General features: G+C 35.5%; 1 protein-coding gene across 1 annotated transcript in view; it reads right to left on the reverse strand.

Annotated features, from left to right (window-relative positions):
- Positions 1–1,337: 1,337 nt before the first annotated feature.
- Positions 1,338–20,180, reverse strand: part of LOC121376803 — a 79,958-nt gene continuing 61,115 nt past the window's right edge. The window contains exons 7-8 of the mRNA XM_041504577.1: positions 12,659–13,014; positions 1,338–1,644 (exon numbers count right to left, since the gene is read on the reverse strand). Coding sequence (XP_041360511.1) covers positions 1,483–1,644; positions 12,659–13,014 — 518 coding nt within the window. The 3' untranslated portion in view covers positions 1,338–1,482. The remainder of the gene's footprint in view (positions 1,645–12,658; positions 13,015–20,180) is intronic.

Below are 20,180 nucleotides of genomic sequence, written 5' to 3' on the forward strand. Positions count from 1 at the left end.
CTGGGATATTCATCAGACTTGGCCTTCAGTTTCTCTTCTGACATTTTCTTACTCAAAATGTCTTGTACCAGTTTTGACAACTGACCTCCCAAATCTGGCCCAGTGGTTTCCTCTTCAGAAAAATCCTGAGCAATTTCCTTGAAATAATCTGGGAAAATCGTCATATCAGATGTGTTGTCACAGCCTTTGTCTGCAACCAGGCAACCACTATCCACCACAGACTTGTCTGTTAATAAGTTTTCGATCTGGTCACAAATGTCATCACCCGAAAATCCGGAAAAAGAATCAACTCTGCGATGTTTCGCCGAATGCTCACCGTAAAGAACAAAATCCTCATCATCACTGCAAACATTCGATCTCTGAATGTTTTCAGACATTAATTTAACAGATGACGCCAGTGAATGCACCATGTTGTAAAGTTCACTCAAAGATTTGTCTTTAGCAGAGGTATCGGGACCATTCTTATCCGATATGCCCACAGATGAAGAATTATCTCCCTTATCTGTCTGAGGTCGCGTTCGATCGGTCAATGCAGTGCTCGTGTCACTGGAAACTTTGCTAGAAGATTTAGCCAAACGTGAACCCGATGACTTTTTTGCCGCTTTGCCCTTGCTAGGCATATCTGAACCCAATATTGCACCGACTAAGTCAAATTCAGACACAATAGTACTACAATTTGCAGTTTTCACACAAGATGGCGGCGTAACGTTCGCCATGTCACATGGCATGGGCCTACAAGTTGTGGCCGAACAAAGGTTCAAAAGTACAAACGTACGTATGCAAAAAACAATCAAACAATGAGAACTTATTCTCAAAGTTACCAGTAATTGTACTGAACCAGTGGGAATGTTAAACATGTAACACTTATGTCACAAAACATGGAGATTGCTCCAAACCAACCCATCGCGTAACCATGCTAAACGCGCTATGATCGACCTGCGTGCGCATCTCACTTGTTTCTGGAGTGCTACTCAGCAGTAAACAGAATAATATATTTGAAATTATTTTGAAGTCTCTACGGTGGCCGTGCACTATATATACAATTCAAAGGTACTTTACAAGGCTGTCGTATATATAGCCTCATCAATACTCGCTTTTATCGTACGTTTCAGACTCCTAATAAAAGAGTTCCAATTTTTTAAAATGAAGCTGCTCACAGGTTGTCATGGGATTCCCTCACTCATGGTTCAATTAAAATGTTTTGGGTAATACAATAGCAAGGTGTGGTATTCTAAATTAATGTAATTATCATTCATAATCCATATTTAGAGAAATAAGGCCCACTAAATCTGTGATTGAGCGCCTTTTAGATGTTATCTTCCTATGTTGCTTTATCTTGCTTTATCTTGCTTTAACAAATATGTGTACAAAGGTAAAGACATCAAATAAAGTAACTACCTGTATCTATTATTCTTAATAAAGGCTGTCAGATTACAAGTAGTACTTGTTTTAAAATCTATCAGCCAAATATATTTTAGAATGTTATCTTCGTCTGGGGAGTGAACAACTAACCATACAACCATCCTGTCTCCACTCTTCATGTGCCTCACTCCAGTAAGAACACTCAACAGTAAATGTCTGTAGCCCAATCTGAATCTTCAGTCTGTGTGATTCATCAAGTTTACCATGGACAATCTGACCTTTCTATGGAGAAAAGGACAAAAAACATTTAGTCTATGAATAATATTTATACATGTATAATTAGGAACTAACCCAGTATGAAATGTGAAATGAAGATAAGTAAAGCAAGAATTCCGAACACTGCACCTGACAATAACTATACTGAGTTTCAGACCAATCACCATTACGTTGGTGCTGCCATTCAGTCTAAGCCCTGTCCACTAACAAGTAATACCTATACACTGCCTTTTTACTGCACCATTACGTTGGTGCTGCCATACAGTTTAAGCCCTGTACACTAACAAGTAATACCTATATACTGCCTTTATACTCCACCATTACGTTGGTGCTGCCATTCAGTTTAAGCCCTGTACACTAACAAGTGATACGTATATACTGTCTTTTTACTCCACCATTACGTTGGTGCTGCCATTCAGTTTCAGCCCTGTACACTAACAAGTAATGTCATGTCATGTCATAGGGTTTTAAGTGCACATTCAGATCAAGCTGTTGTAGCGCACGCCTGTCGTGGGCACAAGAGCCGGCCTTGGCCTGACCGCTTCTGGCCGAGGCATTACCAAGTAAACAATACCTATATACTGCCTTTATACTTCACCATTACGTTGGTGCTGGCATTCAGTTTGAGCCATGTACATTAACAAGAAGTAATACCTATATACTGCCTTTATACTCCACCATTACGTTGGTGGTACCATTCAGTTTAAGCCCTGTACACTAACAAGTAATACGTATATACTGTCTTTTTACTGCACCATTACGTTGTTGCTGCCATTCAGTTTAACCCCTGTACACTAACAAGTAATACCTATATATTGCCTTTATACACCACCATTACGTTGGTGCTGCCATTCAGTTTGAGCCCTGTACACTAACAAGTAATACCTATATAGTGCCTTTTTACTCCACCATTACGTTGGTGCTGCCATTCAGTTTGAGCCAAGTACACTAACAAGTAATACGTATATACTGCCTTTATACTCCACCATTACGTTGGTGCTGCCATTCAGTTTGAGCCATGTACACTAACAAGTAATACGTATATACTGCCTTTATACCCCACCATTACGTTGGTGCTGCCATTCAGTTTAAGCCCTGTACACTAACAAGTAATACCTATATACTGCCTTTTTACTGCACCATTATGTTGGTGCTGCCATTCAGTTTGAACCCTGTACACTAACAAGAAGTAATACCTATATACTGCCTTTATACTCCAACATTACGTTGGTGGTGCCATTCAGTTTGAGCCCTGTACACTAACAACAAGTAATACCTATATACTGCCTTTTTACTCCACTATTATGTTGGTGGTGCCATTCAGTTTAAGCCCTGTACACTAACAAGTAATATGTATATACTGCCTTTATACTCCACCATTACGTTGGTGCTGCCATTCAGTTTGAGCCCTGTACGTACACTAACAAGTAATACCTATATACTGCCTTTATACCCCACCATTACGTTGGTGCTGCCATTCAGTTTTAGCCCTACTAACAAGAAGTAATACCTATATACTGCCTTTATACTACACCATTACTTTTGTGCTGCCATTCAGTGTAAGCCCTGTACACTAACAAGTAATATGTATATACAGCCTTTTTACTGCACCATTATGTTGGTGCTGCCATTCAGTTTAAGCCCTGTACACTAACAACAAGTAATACGTATATACTGCCTTTTTACTGCACCATTACGTTGGTGCTGCCATTCAGTTTAAGCCCTGTACACTAACAACAAGTAATACGTATATACTGCCTTTTTACTGCATCATTATGTTGTTGCTGCCATTCAGTTTAAGCCCTGTACACTAACAAGTAATACCTATATACTGCCTTTATACTCCACCATTACGTTGGTGCTGCCATTAAGTTTGAGCTCTGTACACTAACAAGTAATACCTATATACTGCCTTTATACCCCACCATTACGTTGGTGGTACCATTCAGTTTGAGCCCTGTACACTAACAAGTAATACCTATATACTGCCTTTATACCCCACCATCACGTTGGTGGTGCCATTCAGTTTGAGCCCTGTACACTAACAAGTAATACCTATATACTGCCTTTATACCCCACCATTACGTTGGTGCTGCCATTCAGTTTGAGCCCTGTACACTAACAAGTAATACCTATATACTGCCTTTATACCCCACCATTACGTTGGTGGTGCCATTCAGTTTGAGCCCTGTACACTAACAAGTAATACCTATATACTGCCTTTATACCCCACCATTACGTTGGTGCTGTCATTCAGTTTGAGCCCTGTACACTAACAAATAATACGTATATACCAGGGTGGGGAAAAGCCCTTTTCTCCCGGTCTGGGACCGATTCTCGATCTCTGAGACCGAAATTATTTTTTAAAAACATGTGTTTGCCGGTCCCACTTTTGTCATTCTTGTCGGTCCGAAGCACCTGTCCATTTCTATTATTGGAACAAATTCTTATCCGTCAAGTGGACGGCCTGCCCAGACATCGGTATCTCATGCATGATTTAAAATAATAAATAAATAGTGGTCAGTATAGCTTGTGTTTCAGATGTCTGTGATTTTAAAGTCTGCCTAAGTATATATCATCAGTCACGGAAGTCGGACCTACAGTAGTGTCAATCCACAGCCACGGCACTAGGCTAGACATTAATTGTGTCAAAGTTGCTGAGCCAGTCAAGAGATAAAACAGAGGTTAACAATAACACCATTCTTGGTGAGAGAGCCATCAAGGTATTACACTCCAATTAAAACAAAGGACCCAGAGTTTGCAACTGGTTACAATCAACACCTGTCAACACCTATGTACGGAGCTTTGTCAGGTCGAGTGTCCCAGTCCGAAGCAAGATACTTTTGTGCAATACAAACTGCTTGAAATAGCATAAAATATACTGAAATAATCAATAAATGTATTTATTGTTGACTGTTCAATGTAGTCTATCCAATAATTATAAAGGATTTTAAAATTAACAAAAGGTTTCCACTTTTTTGTCAACAAGTGAGAGTAAGCAGACAGCTACATGTACTGGTTATCTCAAGAGCCAGTAGAGGTCAAATTTCGTCCAATCAGTGATGACATTATTAATCTCTTTGTCTAAACGTGCTAGCTCAGGCGGTCAAATGCTTCAACGGTGCAATCTTTTATTAATTTTCAGGACACAGTACTACTGAATACTTGTACTTTTTATACATATATGGGATTTAAATTCATAACTTTTATTCCTTTTTTATATTATTTATTCCATTATGTAAAATATATACAATTTATAGGGTGTTTTTTTTCACTGATGTGATAAAAAAGTAATTTTTTTATTCCCCCCCCCCTCCCCCGTTAATGATGACGTCAAGCGGGACCGATTGACAATTTAATTTTCCCCCACCCCTGCTATATACTGCCTTTATACCCCACCATTACGTTGGTGTTGCCATTCAGTTTGAGCACTGTACACTAACAGTATATACTTATCCACCAGATAACTATATAGAAGAAAGGTTTTCAAGAACTGCAAATACTGTCACTCCTTAGAAATTAATCTAAAGATGTCTATTTCACTAAAGTAAAATAATCATGACTCAGTTAACAGTGTTTATAAATAGATACATGTATGTAGATGATAGCAGTTTCACAAGCATCAATGCATATACCCTTATACTTCAAGATATATATTGTATAGCTTTTGATGTCAGATGCACATAGAATTTGTTTCATTAGATATATTGTATTGCTTGTGATGTCAGAGGTAGACATTGTTTCATTAGCTTAGATTAATATATGTACAGCACCATTTATTGTAAACAGTATCTATAATTTTCAATAATAATTATCGGTAACACAAATTTAAAATTGCAGTTTCATACAAGTAGTGGTAAGTCACTTATTTTGCTATTTTTACATTTAGATAAATAACTACACATTAGATGATTTCATACATAATCTTTCATAATTAACTCAGAAAAATAAATTAACATTACACCTTACTGCCACAGTGGTTTCCCATGAATTCTTAGCTAAAATTGTAAAGTACATAAACAGTTTGCATCAGTTATTCAACAAAACAGCCAATCCTTTGTCATTGTGCAATTGCAACTCCAATTCAAAATGTGATTTCACCCAATTAACTGTTGGTCACCTGAAATTAATTTTGTACTGATATAATTCTTTTTCACCTGTAAATTAAGTTATTTGGTTGTAATGTTTTATGGGCATGTAACTTAATTCAAGAATAATGTTTAAATTTCAAAAGATAAATAAAATAATAATAATAGTTTTTGGAAATATATTATACAACTATGATATTGCCCCTTTAATAGTTCTAAATAGCAAATGTCCTTTTATTTGATAAATTGGTTGCTACTCCTAAAAATATACAAAGTTGCTGATGTTTTTAGTAGAATACCTCCCAAGACAGCAACCTAGAAAATGAACGAAAATCAAGCACATTTGAATGAAGACAGAAAGGTTGGAGGGAAAAGAATAGAGAATAGTGAAAAATGGAGCAAGATAAAGTGAAATCAAACAAGAAAAAAAGAAATGAGACAGGACAGCATGCTGAGAATACCCACCCCACCCCCAATTTTTTTTTAAAGAAAGAATATATATGTTATTCACAATAGCAGTCTTATTCCCATCAATTTCTTACGAAATATTTGGTTCGGTTCAGTCATATGGTAATGTCATAAGAAAGTGAATGCAGTATATATACTTGGAAATTGCAAAACCCCCAAATCATTACACTTCGAATCAAGATGTACATGTAAACGTAAGCTGTTGTCTCATTGTTGAGGCATGTGTGCAGAAAATTTAGAAGGGAGTGGGGGTTGAGACTGGCTGGCATCGAGGGTGCAACTGCCCAAGTTACATGGGGGTGGGGGTGGGGAGGGGTTGAAAAATTGTGAGAACCTGATGTCCTAAAATGCTCTTTGTTGCATTCTACAAGTAAAATTCACATGACAAATGCATGTATATGCATATTAAAATAATAATAATAATTTGCTTTCAGCAGGGATAGGGTTGGGAAATGGGAGGTTGACCCCTAACCCACCACCCTGAACATGCCCCTATTGTTAGTTTTTTAAATTCCCTTTAAGATGTATGTATTTCTTACAATTTAGATGAACCAGTTGCCAAAGACAAATGTTTTATTTTTAAAATATGTTCTTATTAGTTTTTATGATTTGCAAATGTTGCGTCAGTTACTTTTAGTGTTACATCAGTTACCCATTAATAAAACAGTTAATAAAAAATTCCTTGTAGAAAACTTAGTTCTCTGGTTCTAGTGATCATAGATTACCTGTGCACTACACATTTCTAAATATACCTGAAAACTTGATACTTCAGATTCAGAGAATTTTGGCAAGTTCAAAGACATGTCAAATAAAAGTTACTTTTTTTGTTGTGTCAGTTACCCACACTTCATTTGTGATTGTAGTTGCACTGAGATTATATGCAATGAATTTTTTTTTGACATGACTGTCACAACATATTTATTTTAATCAAAAACACTCTTAAGAATTTTATTGAATACTTTAAAAAAATAATAATCAAGATGTTAAAAAATGTCTGAATGTACTAAGTTTCAGAATAATTCAATGAAAACTTGAGAGAGACTTCAAAAGAAATGTTGATGAATGGATGCAAAGGACAAATCGTAATTAGGAAATCTTTGCTGACAAATTAGTAAACCTAACAAAATGTAGCTGGATTTGGTAAAATTGACAACTTAAGGCTAGGCATTGTTGATAACGTAATGTATTGGTAAAAAAAGCTGTAATTGGGAAAACTGTTTTAAACTGCATAATAACCAACATCAATGTTCTTAACCTGAGATATCTTGCCCGATGTCATGCCAGTCGACATACTGTACACTGTATACAATTCATATTTCCTGGTGTTTTGCACACGACACTCACGGGAAATGATTTATTATCAGAAAACAGAAGAAAACTCATCTTCTCGTGTCTTTAGATTTTGTTTTTTTCAATGGAAAATACCTTGGAATTTTTACTTCAAAAAGTAGTTTTTGGCAAGTATTTTCGCTCAAGTTTAACAACAATGGTGGCACATCGCGATAATTTTCAAGGATCAACAGCTGATTGTGACAGCTAATTTCATAATAAATTTGATCGCTTTACCAACCACGAAAATCACCAAATATTAGGATATGAATGAGTTCATTTTTTTTTGTGTTTTTTTAATTCTGGTCAGAAAACCACTGTTATTGGAAATAATGGACATAAATAATGAACAGCTGACCACAAATTCCTTTAAGTAAACATGACTTTTTCGATTTTTTGCCTAATTTTAATCACCATTAACTGGTCAAAAATATCATAAAAATTAGAAAACTACACAAAAATAATACTTACTGATTCAAATATGAACTTCACTTTATGTACTTATAAAACATTTAAGTGAATATATGTGAGTAAAAATTATAAACTTGTACCCATTCAACGTGGGTTTTTTCAAAAATTAATGCAGTAGTCTAAAGGTTAATCATCACAATTTGTATCATATGACAACTCAGCAATGCATCAGGATATGCATTCTGTTGTAACCTAACCATATGGTAATTACACTTCTAGTGTCTATACAAAATGCTGACCATGAAATACATAGTTTCACTAATGACATCATTAGTTGTTAAGTAGCTTTAAGTTTTACCTGCCATAGCTAAAGAGCTTTCTCAACAGGTCACCATGTACAAATCACAATACACTGTGAATTTGTCCAAGTAATCTCAAAAGGAGTCTATACAGTGCTAACAAAATACATGTATGACAACGGATTCAGAATATTAGTTTATACAGATTCAAGTCTCGCAGTTATTGTCCTTTTTTCATAGAGGATAAACTGATTTTTAGTTCTATATGGTACAAAGTCTTCGACATGAGTAAAATCAAAGCAAGCTGAAAATCACTCTCCTGAAATGGTGTTATTTTATTGCAAGGCGATCAATTTGCTACTCACTCAAAACTTTCCAGGCGAGTGTGAAGGGGAGCAAGAGTGATCCCTCGCCTTTCCTAACAAGCACTGGCTTATGTCTGTTTATTACCTTTGATGCAATTCCTTTATATTCCTAGGATTCGATTTTGCTTATTGTTGCAACATGTGATTATATAGGAGTCACGTGAATAACTGAATTGCGTCAGCAGGGATAGGTCATTGTTCATGTGATTATATAGGAGTCACGTGAATAACTGAATTGTGTCAGCAGGGATAGGTCATTGTTCATGTGATTATATAGGAGTCACGTGAATAACTGAATTGCGTCAGCAGGGATAGGTCATTGTTCATGTGATTATATAGGAGTCACGTGAATAACTGAATTGTGTCAGCAGGGATAGGTCCTTGTTCATGTGATTATATAGGAGTCACGTGAATAACTGAATTGTGTCAGCAGGGATAGGTCATTGTTCATGTGATTATACAGGAGTCACGTGAATAACTGAATTGCGTCAGCAGGGATAGGTCATTGTTCATGTGATTATACAGGAGTCACGTGAATAACTGAATTGTGTCAGCAGGGATAGGTCATTGTTCATGTGATTATACAGGAGTCACGTGAATAACTGAATTGTGTCAGCAGGGATAGGTCATTGTTCATGTGATTATATAGGAGTCACGTGAATAACTGAATTGTGTCAGCAGGGATAGGTCATTGTTCATGTGATTATATAGGAGTCACGTGAATAACTGAATTGCGTCAGCAGGGATAGGTCATTGTTCATGTGATTATATAGGAGTCACGTGAATAACTGAATTGTGTCAGCAGGGATAGGTCCTTGTTCATGTGATTATATAGGAGTCACGTGAATAACTGAATTGTGTCAGCAGGGATAGGTCATTGTTCATGTGATTATACAGGAGTCACGTGAATAACTGAATTGCGTCAGCAGGGATAGGTCATTGTTTATGTGATTATGTAGGAGTCACGTGAATAACTGAATTGTGTCAGCAGGGATAGGTCATTGTTCATGTGATTATACAGGAGTCACGTGAATAACTGAATTGTGTCAGCAAGGATAGGTAATTGTATATGTAATTATATAGGAGTCACGTGAATAACTGAATTGTGCCAGCAGGGATAGGTCATTGTTCATGTGATTATACAGGAGTCACGTGAATAACTGAATTGCGTCAGCAGGGATAGGTCATTGTTTATGTGATTATGTAGGAGTCACGTGAATAACTGAATTGTGTCAGCAGGGATAGGTCATTGTTCATGTGATTATACAGGAGTCATGTGAATAACTGAATTGTGTAATTATATAGGAGTCAGCAATTGGATAGGTCATTGTTCATGTGATTATACAGGAGTCACGTGAATAACTGAATTGTGCCAGCAGGGATAGGTCATTCAGCGTGATAACTGTGATTATTCACGTGAATAACTGAATTGTGTCAGCAGGGATAGGTCATTGTTCATGTGATTATATAGGAGTCACGTGAATAACTGAATTGTGCCAGCAGGGATAGGTCATTGTTCATGTGATTATACAGGAGTCACGTGAATAACTGAATTGTGCCAGCAGGGATAGGTCCTTGTTCATGTGATTATATAGGAGTCACGTGAATAACTGAATTGTGTCAGCAGGGATAGGTCATTGTTCATGTGATTATACAGGAGTCACGTGAATAACTGAATTGTGCCAGCAGGGATAGGTCATTGTTCATGTGATTATATAGGAGTCACGTGAATAACTGAATTGTGTCAGCAGAGATAGGTCATTGTTCATGTGATTATACAGGAGTCACGTGAATAACTGAATTGTGTCAGCAGGGATAGGTCATTGTATATGTAATTATACAGGAGTCACGTGAATAACTGAATTGTGTCAGCAGGGATAGGTAATTGTATATGTAATTATATAGGAATTGTCAGCAGGGATAGGTAATTGTATATGTAATTATATAGGAGTCACGTGAATAACTGAATTGTGTCAGCAGGGATAGGTAATTGTATATGTAATTATATAGGAGTCACGTGAATAACTGAATTGCGTCAGCAGGGATAGGTAATTGTATATGTAATTATATAGGAGTCACGTGAATAACTGAATTGCGCCAGCAGGGATAGGTCATTGTTCATGTAATTATATAGGAGTCACGTGAATAATTGAATTGCGTCAGCAGGGATAGGTAATTGTATATGTAATTATATAGGAGTCACGTGAATAACTGAATTGCGTCAGCAGGGATAGGTAATTGTATATGTAATTATATAGGAGTCACGTGAATAACTGAATTGCGTCAGCAGGGATAGGTAATTATATATGTAATTATATAGGAGTCACGTGAATAACTGAATTGTGCCAGCAGGGATAGGTCATTGTTCATGTAGTTATATAGGAGTCACGTGAATAACTGAATTGTGTCAGCAGGGATAGGTCCTTGTTCATGTGATTATATAGGAGTCACGTGAATAACTGAATTGTGTCAGCAGGGATAGGTAATTGTATATGTAATTATATAGGAGTCACGTGAATAACTGAATTGTGTCAGCAGGGATAGGTAATTGTATATGTAATTATATAGGAGTCACGTAAATAACTGAATTGTGTCAGCAGGAATAGGTAATTGTTTATGACATATCGCTACATTTCATTCTCGGCTTATTTTAACTGAGAGTAGATCCACACCATTAATAAAATTTGAATTTACATATTTCAATTGTTTCATTTGTGATTAACAACACCACTAGAGCACACTGATTATTATTCATCAGCTATTGGATGTCAAAGATTTGGTAATTTTTTACATATAATTTAAGAGAGGCAAGCTGTTAGGTGTTTCTATTAGTAGCATGGGATCTTTTATATACACCATCCCACAGACAGAATAGTGCATACCATGACATTTGATACAGTAGTCATGGTGTACTGGTTGAAATGAGAAATAGCCCAATAGATCCACAGACAGAATAGTGCATACCATGACATTTGATACAGTAGTCATGGTGTACTGGTTGAAATGACAAATAGCCCAATAGATCCACAGACAGAATAGTGCATACCATGACATTTGATACAGTAGTCATGGTGTACTGGTTGAAATGAGAAATAGCCCAATAGATCCACAGACAGAATAGTGCATACCATGACATTTGATACAGTAGTCATGGTGTACTGGTTGAAATGAGAAATAGCCCAATAGATCCACAGACAGAATAGTGCATACCATGACATTTGATACAGTAGTCATGGTGTACTGGTTGAAATGAGAAATAGCCCAATAGATCCACAGACAGAATAGTGCATACCATGACATTTGATACAGTAGTCATGGTGTACTGGTTGAAATGAGAAATAGCCCAATAGATCCACAGACAGAATAGTGCATACCATGACATTTGATACAGTAGTCGTGGTGTACTGGTTGAAATGAGAAATAGCCCAATAGATCCACAGACAGAATAGTGCATACCATGACATTTGATACAGTAGTCGTGGTGTACTGGTTGAAATGAGAAATAGCCCAATAGATCCACAGACAGAATAGTGCATACCATGACATTTGATACAGTAGTCGTGGTGTACTGGTTGAAATGAGAAATAGCCCAATAGATCCACAGACTAGGATGGATCATAAACCAACGGAACATCAGGCAAATGCTTTACCAGAACGTTCTGCACCAAATTGACAATAACTTCAACTGCATAACGGTTGTAGACAACACTTCTTTTTTATTGAACTTTCTTATTAATTATCTGCCTTGGAGTAATGTTTGATACTGAATTGGATATTGTCTGACATAAGACATAGCTCAAGTTTCAGATATATTAAAAAACAAATGGATAAAAAATCCTGTACTGGCTATTTTTGTCCAGTGTTAAATTAAAAGACTGTATGACAAGTTACTCACCTATAGCTTATATGTAATGGCAATTGTACTATAAACCCCGGAAATACAGCCCTATCTTATTGGGAAATTCGTTATTGGTATATTTGTTTAACTGGACAACATGACACTACTGTCAGATGACATTTCAAAAGCCATATAACCATGAATATTCCAACAAAAACTCACCTTAACTCTAATAACAAGATAGAAATTAGTGTCGTTCATTCTAAGAATATCTTCTGGTAAGAATAATAGATGTGGATCTTGCTTATGGTTCTTGTATACCAAGCCAGCTTCATCTTCCACTGGCCAGTCAAACCCATGCAATTCAAGATTCCTGAAGCTTACTTCGGATTCACTAGCTCCCAAAACAACCTCTAGTTTCAATGATGAATCTACAGCAAACATTTTCACAACCTGTGTTTTCCCTTTAATTACTGGAATAATGACACGTACAGTACTAGAATTTTTCACTTTATGACTGGTAGTGTCATATGAGACATTCAAGATGTATATTTTGTCTTCTTCCATCACATTAGATACTGAAAAAAACAAGCAAATATAATTTAATATATATATACACACACACACACACACACACACACACATACACACACACACACATATATATATAAGTACACATGTATATATACTGTTATTTGTTTTTAGGTATATTAGCTGTGGGGAATGGTTATATGATAACAGTGAATTAATTGGGCAAACATTACAACCAGTAGTTCAGTATTACAGTAGGTTTTATGACCACTAAAAATCTTGAAGGACGATTGGGGTCAGAAGTGAAATTTGAAAGTTGACGGGTTTTTTTATCAGTAGTGGGTGATATACTGCCACGATGTGTCAGACATTCATTCAGTCGACGAGGCATACTGCGAATGAGTCCCAATGGCCATTTGAGGGAGTCTGTTCCTCTCCTCTTGCAGCGCCCGACGTTGACGCACACGTCTCCCTATTATGTCCCAGACGTGTTCAATGAGGGAACGGTCTGGACTCATTACTGGACATGGCATTTGATAGATGTTGTGCTGCTGGAGGTGAGCATTGACGATTCGTGCATGGTGAGCATGGGCATTGTCGTCCTGAAAAACAAAACGTCGACCCACACGGGATGACAAAGTGTGTCAGTATGTTGTCCCGGTAGTACTGCCCAGTGAACCTTCCTTGCACAATATGGAAGGGGGTTCTGTCAGTCATAGTTATACCACTCCACACCATAACCGATCCACCGCCAAGTATGTCATGAAATCGCATTGTGATGTTGGCGTGCCATTCATTTCGTCGTCGCCAGACCCAACCACGCATGTCAAGGAAGTCCAAAGTGAAAACATCTGAAAACATGACACATGACCAGCGATGAATACCCCAGTTCTGACGCTCCCTACAGCATTCACATATGTGGGCAATGTGACAAGTTGTCAAGGTAGACACAACCCAGGGCCGTCCAGCATGAATATGGGCAGCATGCCCTTACGGAAATAACTTATACAAACTTATAAGTGGAATATACTTTACTTATACGCCACTGATAAGTGGCCTATAAGTTACCCATATATTGGTATAAGTGAAGTATCAGTGTGTATAAGTATAAGTGAAAAGAATGGTTAACTGATACATCACTGATACTCCACATATATTTCACCTATAAGTGGTTTATCAGTGGTATAAGTGAACTGGAATTAAGACATTTTTTGTTTGTTTCTATAAGTAAAATATAAGTGAACTATTAGTTTGAAGATAGTCCTTTTGCAAAGGAAATGATGTGTTCCAAATGAACGTGGAAGTCCAAAACATTTTCATGATTATTTTTAAAAAATTCATAACTTCTCACAGGATTTATCAAATTCACTGGGAACAGTGGCTAAACAACCAAACATACATGTAACAGAATTTGATAGTATTTCCAATAATAATTTAAAAAATTATTAATATTAATATTAATACACATGATTCTATATGATTATAATTATCCCATGCTACCTCCTCACTTAAATAGACCCTCCAGACTCACCAACTGTCACAATAAATATCTGTAAAATTGTAGCTGCAGGGAAGAGGTGGGGTGTGAAGGTGGGCTCCATTTCAATGTTTATTACAGTATGGATTTATTTTATCTATTAATGGTAATTTGTATTTATATATAAAAAAGTTAATTAACTAAAAAAAAAAAAAAAAAAAAATCAAGAAACCCCCCCCCCACAAGAAAAACAGACAACAATGACATCAAGAATTCAGATAGAACAAGGGATTATTATGAGAGGTGCAAAATCCTGAGATTAATAGCCTTGCCATCTTGCAACTTCAAAAGGACTTAATTCAGACACCACTGTGTGGGTCTCCAGCTAGTAGGAGGAAACCAAAGAAGAAAACCAAAATGACGGCACCTGGACATTTTCTTTGTGCACATGTGTTTAGTTAAGACTATACCTCATGTCCGTGGAACAAGTCTATCATACAGAAAAACTAATTTGGTAAGTATCTGACTACATGTAGCACCTATTTTTTTTATTTTAACAGTTCATGTTTTTCATTTAAAAACCATGCATTACAATCATTGTTGGATTTTCAAATAGACAAAATGGCGGCATTCCTTTGTCTGATAAATTCTCTTTATTTATGCTAATGCATATGTGCATAAACATTTTATTTAGTGAATACAACTATACTAAAAGTTCAAACTAGTGCTGATTATAGTTATTTTGTCACACAAAGGTTTGGTGTTGTTGTTTACATTTAACTATTATAAGTAATTAGTAGTGATTAATTAAAATATACTTGTGGTTTCCCTCTGTTATCAACAAACATGATTTATCTTCTTTTTTTTATGTCAAGGCAAATTTTAAAGTTTTTAAATCCATATGATCTATTAATAGTTTGGAAGTATTGATAAGTTATAATTTTTAATTATATAATTTTGATCATTGTGACCTGTCCCTCCATTTCCAGTAATGGATGAACATTTGTGCCATTATACATTAAAACAGTTTATGTGATAAAACCAACTTGAAAAGCATCATATATAAATATATATATATATATATATATATATATATATATATATATATATATGTATTTTGATTAAATGAACTAAAATAATTTATGTAATGTTCATCAACTTCTGGAATTCACAAACACTGGAAGTCTTCAGATATCACCTTACAAAGGGATTACATAGCTCCACTAATTGGGGCAATAAAATGTCTATATGAGAATGGGAGTTGTCACCTGATCACTTTGTACCTGTCTTATCAAAAGGATGTGTATCTCTACTTCTGGCAGACTGGGAGTAATTAATTTACTTCACACAGTGCTAATTAAAAGCCCAACGGAAATGGGGGCAGTTGTAATGACTGACATTTTAAACAGTAACAAATACTAACATGAAAAAATATTTGTTAGCTTTTATGTTTGCTTAATACACATATTAATTTTTATAAGCCCAATCATTGCATGTTAATATCATTTACATTAAACTGTTCTAAAGTCAGAATACCTATTGTTTGTTCAGAAAAATAAAGTTGCTACAGAGAACACCAAAAGAAAAACCTATGGTCATCATATTTTTTACAAAATGCATAATTAAAATGGATGTTTGCATTTATTTACCAGTTATCTCCAGATACATACATGTTGTAATGGTTCATGTACTGAACAAATCAGTCTGACTGATGTTTTATTAAAGTTGATCATCCAGCTTTAATATCTTCAACATGTACATACAAATACATGAAACTTATGGAAACATAATCAGTTGAATCAGAGAAATTTATAAACAGTTATTTGCATGATTCTTTCTAGTAGTTTCCAGAACTTAAGAGATTAAAAATAAATGTATATACATGTATGCATTTTATTTTCTGGTTTCTTCTTAATTAAAATGAAAGTTCAACATTGAATATTTCAAAGTCTGTTTTAATACAAAAATTAACGTTTATCCTAGATATTTGCTTGAATATGTTTTTAAACTATTATTTTTAGAAGTAAAATTGAAAATTTAACTGAAAGTTTGTTTTTTCCTGAAGTTTTGATTCCCCACATCTGAAACTTGGTAGGCTGTGATTCTCTAACTTAGACTTAAAGAACTAAATGTTTACATTAAACAATTGCTAATTACATAGCAGATCTATCCAGACTATATAAAATATTTTTTTCTTTTTTGTTTTGCAGAATCCCATCTGAATGTTGGATGACATATATCACGATGGCACTGAATAAGACATAACTGAAGAAAAGGGATGTGAGAGAATCCAATCTAACATTTAAAAATAAATATACATTTATATTATTTATAAAATATTTCTTTGCATATACTGTTCAGATATATTAGTGTGTCACTTCGGGAAGAATGAAACACCACTTTGTTAAGACTATTGTGCTTCAAATTTTATGTCTTGCTGACAGTTTCAGATAGGTGTGGAAGTGCTGTCATACTGTACCGGTGACATAAGAACAATAACTTTTTAAAACAATTATTTGAATTAAATGGGTCATGGGAATTCCCATGGTATTCATGGATTTTGAACCTGTTGTTTCACTCTTCTTTTTTCTTTTCTTTTTCTTTTTTTTGACAAAACATTTGTTACCAGGGACAGATTGCTGCCTAATTTCATTTGTTTAATGATGTCACCAGAGCACTGATTAGTTCATCACTGGCTACTGGATGTAAAAAATTAAACTGATAATTAATTCTGACTCACAGTCTTCAGAGGAAGCTCTCTACATGTTTCAAAAGCAGCAAGTCATCTTTTATATGATCTTACCTCAGACAGGACAGAACATACTACAGCCTTTGATATTCACTTATATTTCACTTATACTTCACTTATACAGCATTTTTGTAAAATATCAATGAATCACTTATACTTCACTTAAATACAGCAATGTTTGTAAATATCAGTGAATCACTTATACTTCACTATACAGCAATGTTTGTAAATATCAGTGAATTACTTATACTTCACCTATACTTTACTTATATAGCAGTTTCTGTTGAATATCAGTGAATCACTTATACTTCACTTATACTTCACACTTATAGTATTTTTTTTTGTAAAATACCAGTGAATCACTTATACTTCACTTATACAGCAATGTTTGTAAATATCAGTGAATCACTTATACTTCACCTATACTTTACTTATACAGCAGTTTCACTTATATTTCACTTATACTTCACTTATACAGCATTTTTTTGTAAAATATCAGTGAATCACTTATACTTCACTATACAGCAATGTTTGTAAATATCAGTGAATCACTTATACTTCACCTATACTTTACTTATACAGCAGTTTCTGTTACATATCAGTGAATCACTTATACTTCACTTATATTTCACTTATACTTCACTTATAAGTCACTTATATATATCTAACACTTCTGTTAAATATAAGCGAATGACTTACACTTCACTTATATATATGGTTAACACTTCACTTATATGTCACATATACTTTGTATAAGTGATACCTCATTTGCATACAAAATCCTAATTGTTTACTTATAAGTCGCTTACCGGGTATACTTGAAAAGTATTAACGATTTATACTTCACTTATAAGTGAAAAATATAAGTCATTTCAGTAAGGGTGAAGACGATTTCTAATCGTCTGACCTGTAACTCAGACACAAGTAGCCCGATGAAGGTTTGCAACAATTTGATTTGCCGTTTGAGTTCGATTTCTTAAAACCTGGTTACGGATGAATCGATCCTGTACTCCTGTTGTTGCCCTGGGATGACCTGAACAGGGTCGATTGTCAACATTTTGGGTTTGTTGGTACCTGTTCCATAGTCTGCTAATCACTGACTTCGAAACTTTGAAGGTGTTGGCCACTTCACGCTGACTTCTGCCCATTTGCAGCATGCCAATAGCCAGTAGACGCTCATTGCGTTGCATATGCCGCATCGCAAATTCAAACAATAAAAATTACTAAAAACAAAACAATAATAACTGTATGATCAACAGAATGAAAAAGATTGACATAAATAATGTTCCACAGTGATTAATCGACCTTCCTGGAAATTGTCAAAATCGAGAATGACACCCCATGCACGTGTATGGGGCGACAGCATGATACGCGTGAAAACTATGGAATGTGTTTCGGTGTGTTGATAAATAGACCTGAACGTTCTTTACTAGGATATCTGTGGTCAAAACGTATGTTCGGTCTAATAGTTGATATTAACATTAATATTTCAGGTTCCCCTACTTTTTTTTTGAAGAATATATATACTGACACACTTTGAAAACGCAATTTGGTTTTAATGTGACACTAAATATCTAGTGTATATCTATGAATATATTACTATAACATGCTAAGGTGGCTGGAAGTGTTCATGACTGTCCTCGATCAGGCCAACTTCCGGTTACAACCCGAAAGACAAAACAGACAGACAAGGAGAAACCATTAATTGTATGGTATGTGACATCTCATTCCAATTGCTCTGAGTCTTCGATTTACTGTAATTGGATTTATTTGCCTCCCATGACGTCCTATTGTGTTTCTGGTAGTTGTTGTAGCTGACATGAAGCAGTTTCGTTGAGTTGTAACCGGATGTTGGCATGGTAATTGACAGTCACAAACATTTTCAGGTTATATTGCTAATTCAACCTTGAGATTGTTGAAGGGTGCACTCAACAATTCCTAGCTACCCTTTGTTGCGAAATTCCACCAATCAGAATTTCTAATACTTGCTCCCTCTGATCATTGCTGAGTCGTGGCATTGTTTCACACAGACTTATCCTACAATCAATATGTGCCTTTTATGCGCTCAACATATGTGGTTTGCATGTGCAAAGTATTGTGAACATAGTGCACATATTTCAGTTTACACCAAATTTTGAGTTTTAACATTTTGTGTTAATTGCATAAAAAAGATCCTCGTTGTAAATCAGGAACCAGCGTTGACATGCAGGAATACACCTGTTGGAAAGATGCATACCAAGACCAGCAACACATACTGACACTTTAACAAATGAAAAAAAAAACGTAATTTTAGAATTGATAAAAAAAACCTGGGGACAGCCATTTTCTTTTGTTTATGAAGTGTCCAGTACTTTAGCTTGGGGCGAAGTGACGTCAGCTCCTGACCAACTTGTGTGTGCACAGTGTAAACAAAAGTAACCTGACTTGTAAAACAACATAAATGACGTGATAATATAATAAACTAGTTAACTAAATATATTTCAAGCAAAAACGACAACCCACTATACCAAAGTGATACTTTTCTTTTCTTTGGGACTACGTAATTGGTCAGTTCTGTGATTTTAGATGGGAAAGTCTATTTAATCAATAGTTTTACAGAACTATCTACAGTAATAAACCATGTCCATGACTATTTTAGGGACGACAGGTAATATTACACAATACTGGTGTGTTTAGACAACGTCAATTAATTGGCTCATCTGTGCACTATTTATTTTTGAATATGCATACCAGTCCAAAAGCCACTGTATAATAATTCCCGATCAAGTATAATACAAAATGGATTTCTCTCTGAATCATTTAAATTAGAAAGAGGCTGTAGGCAAGGCGATCCCTTATCTCCATTACGTTGGTGGTGCCTTTCAGTTTGAGCCCTGTACACTAACAAGTAATATCTATATACTGCCTTTTCACTCCACCATTATGTTGGTGGTGCCATTCAGTTTGAGCCCTGTACACTAACAAGATACACCTATATACTGCCTTTA

This window comes from Gigantopelta aegis, chromosome 7 (assembly GCF_016097555.1).
Source record: "Gigantopelta aegis isolate Gae_Host chromosome 7, Gae_host_genome, whole genome shotgun sequence".
In the NCBI taxonomy this organism is placed as follows: domain Eukaryota; kingdom Metazoa; phylum Mollusca; class Gastropoda; order Neomphalida; family Peltospiridae; genus Gigantopelta; species Gigantopelta aegis.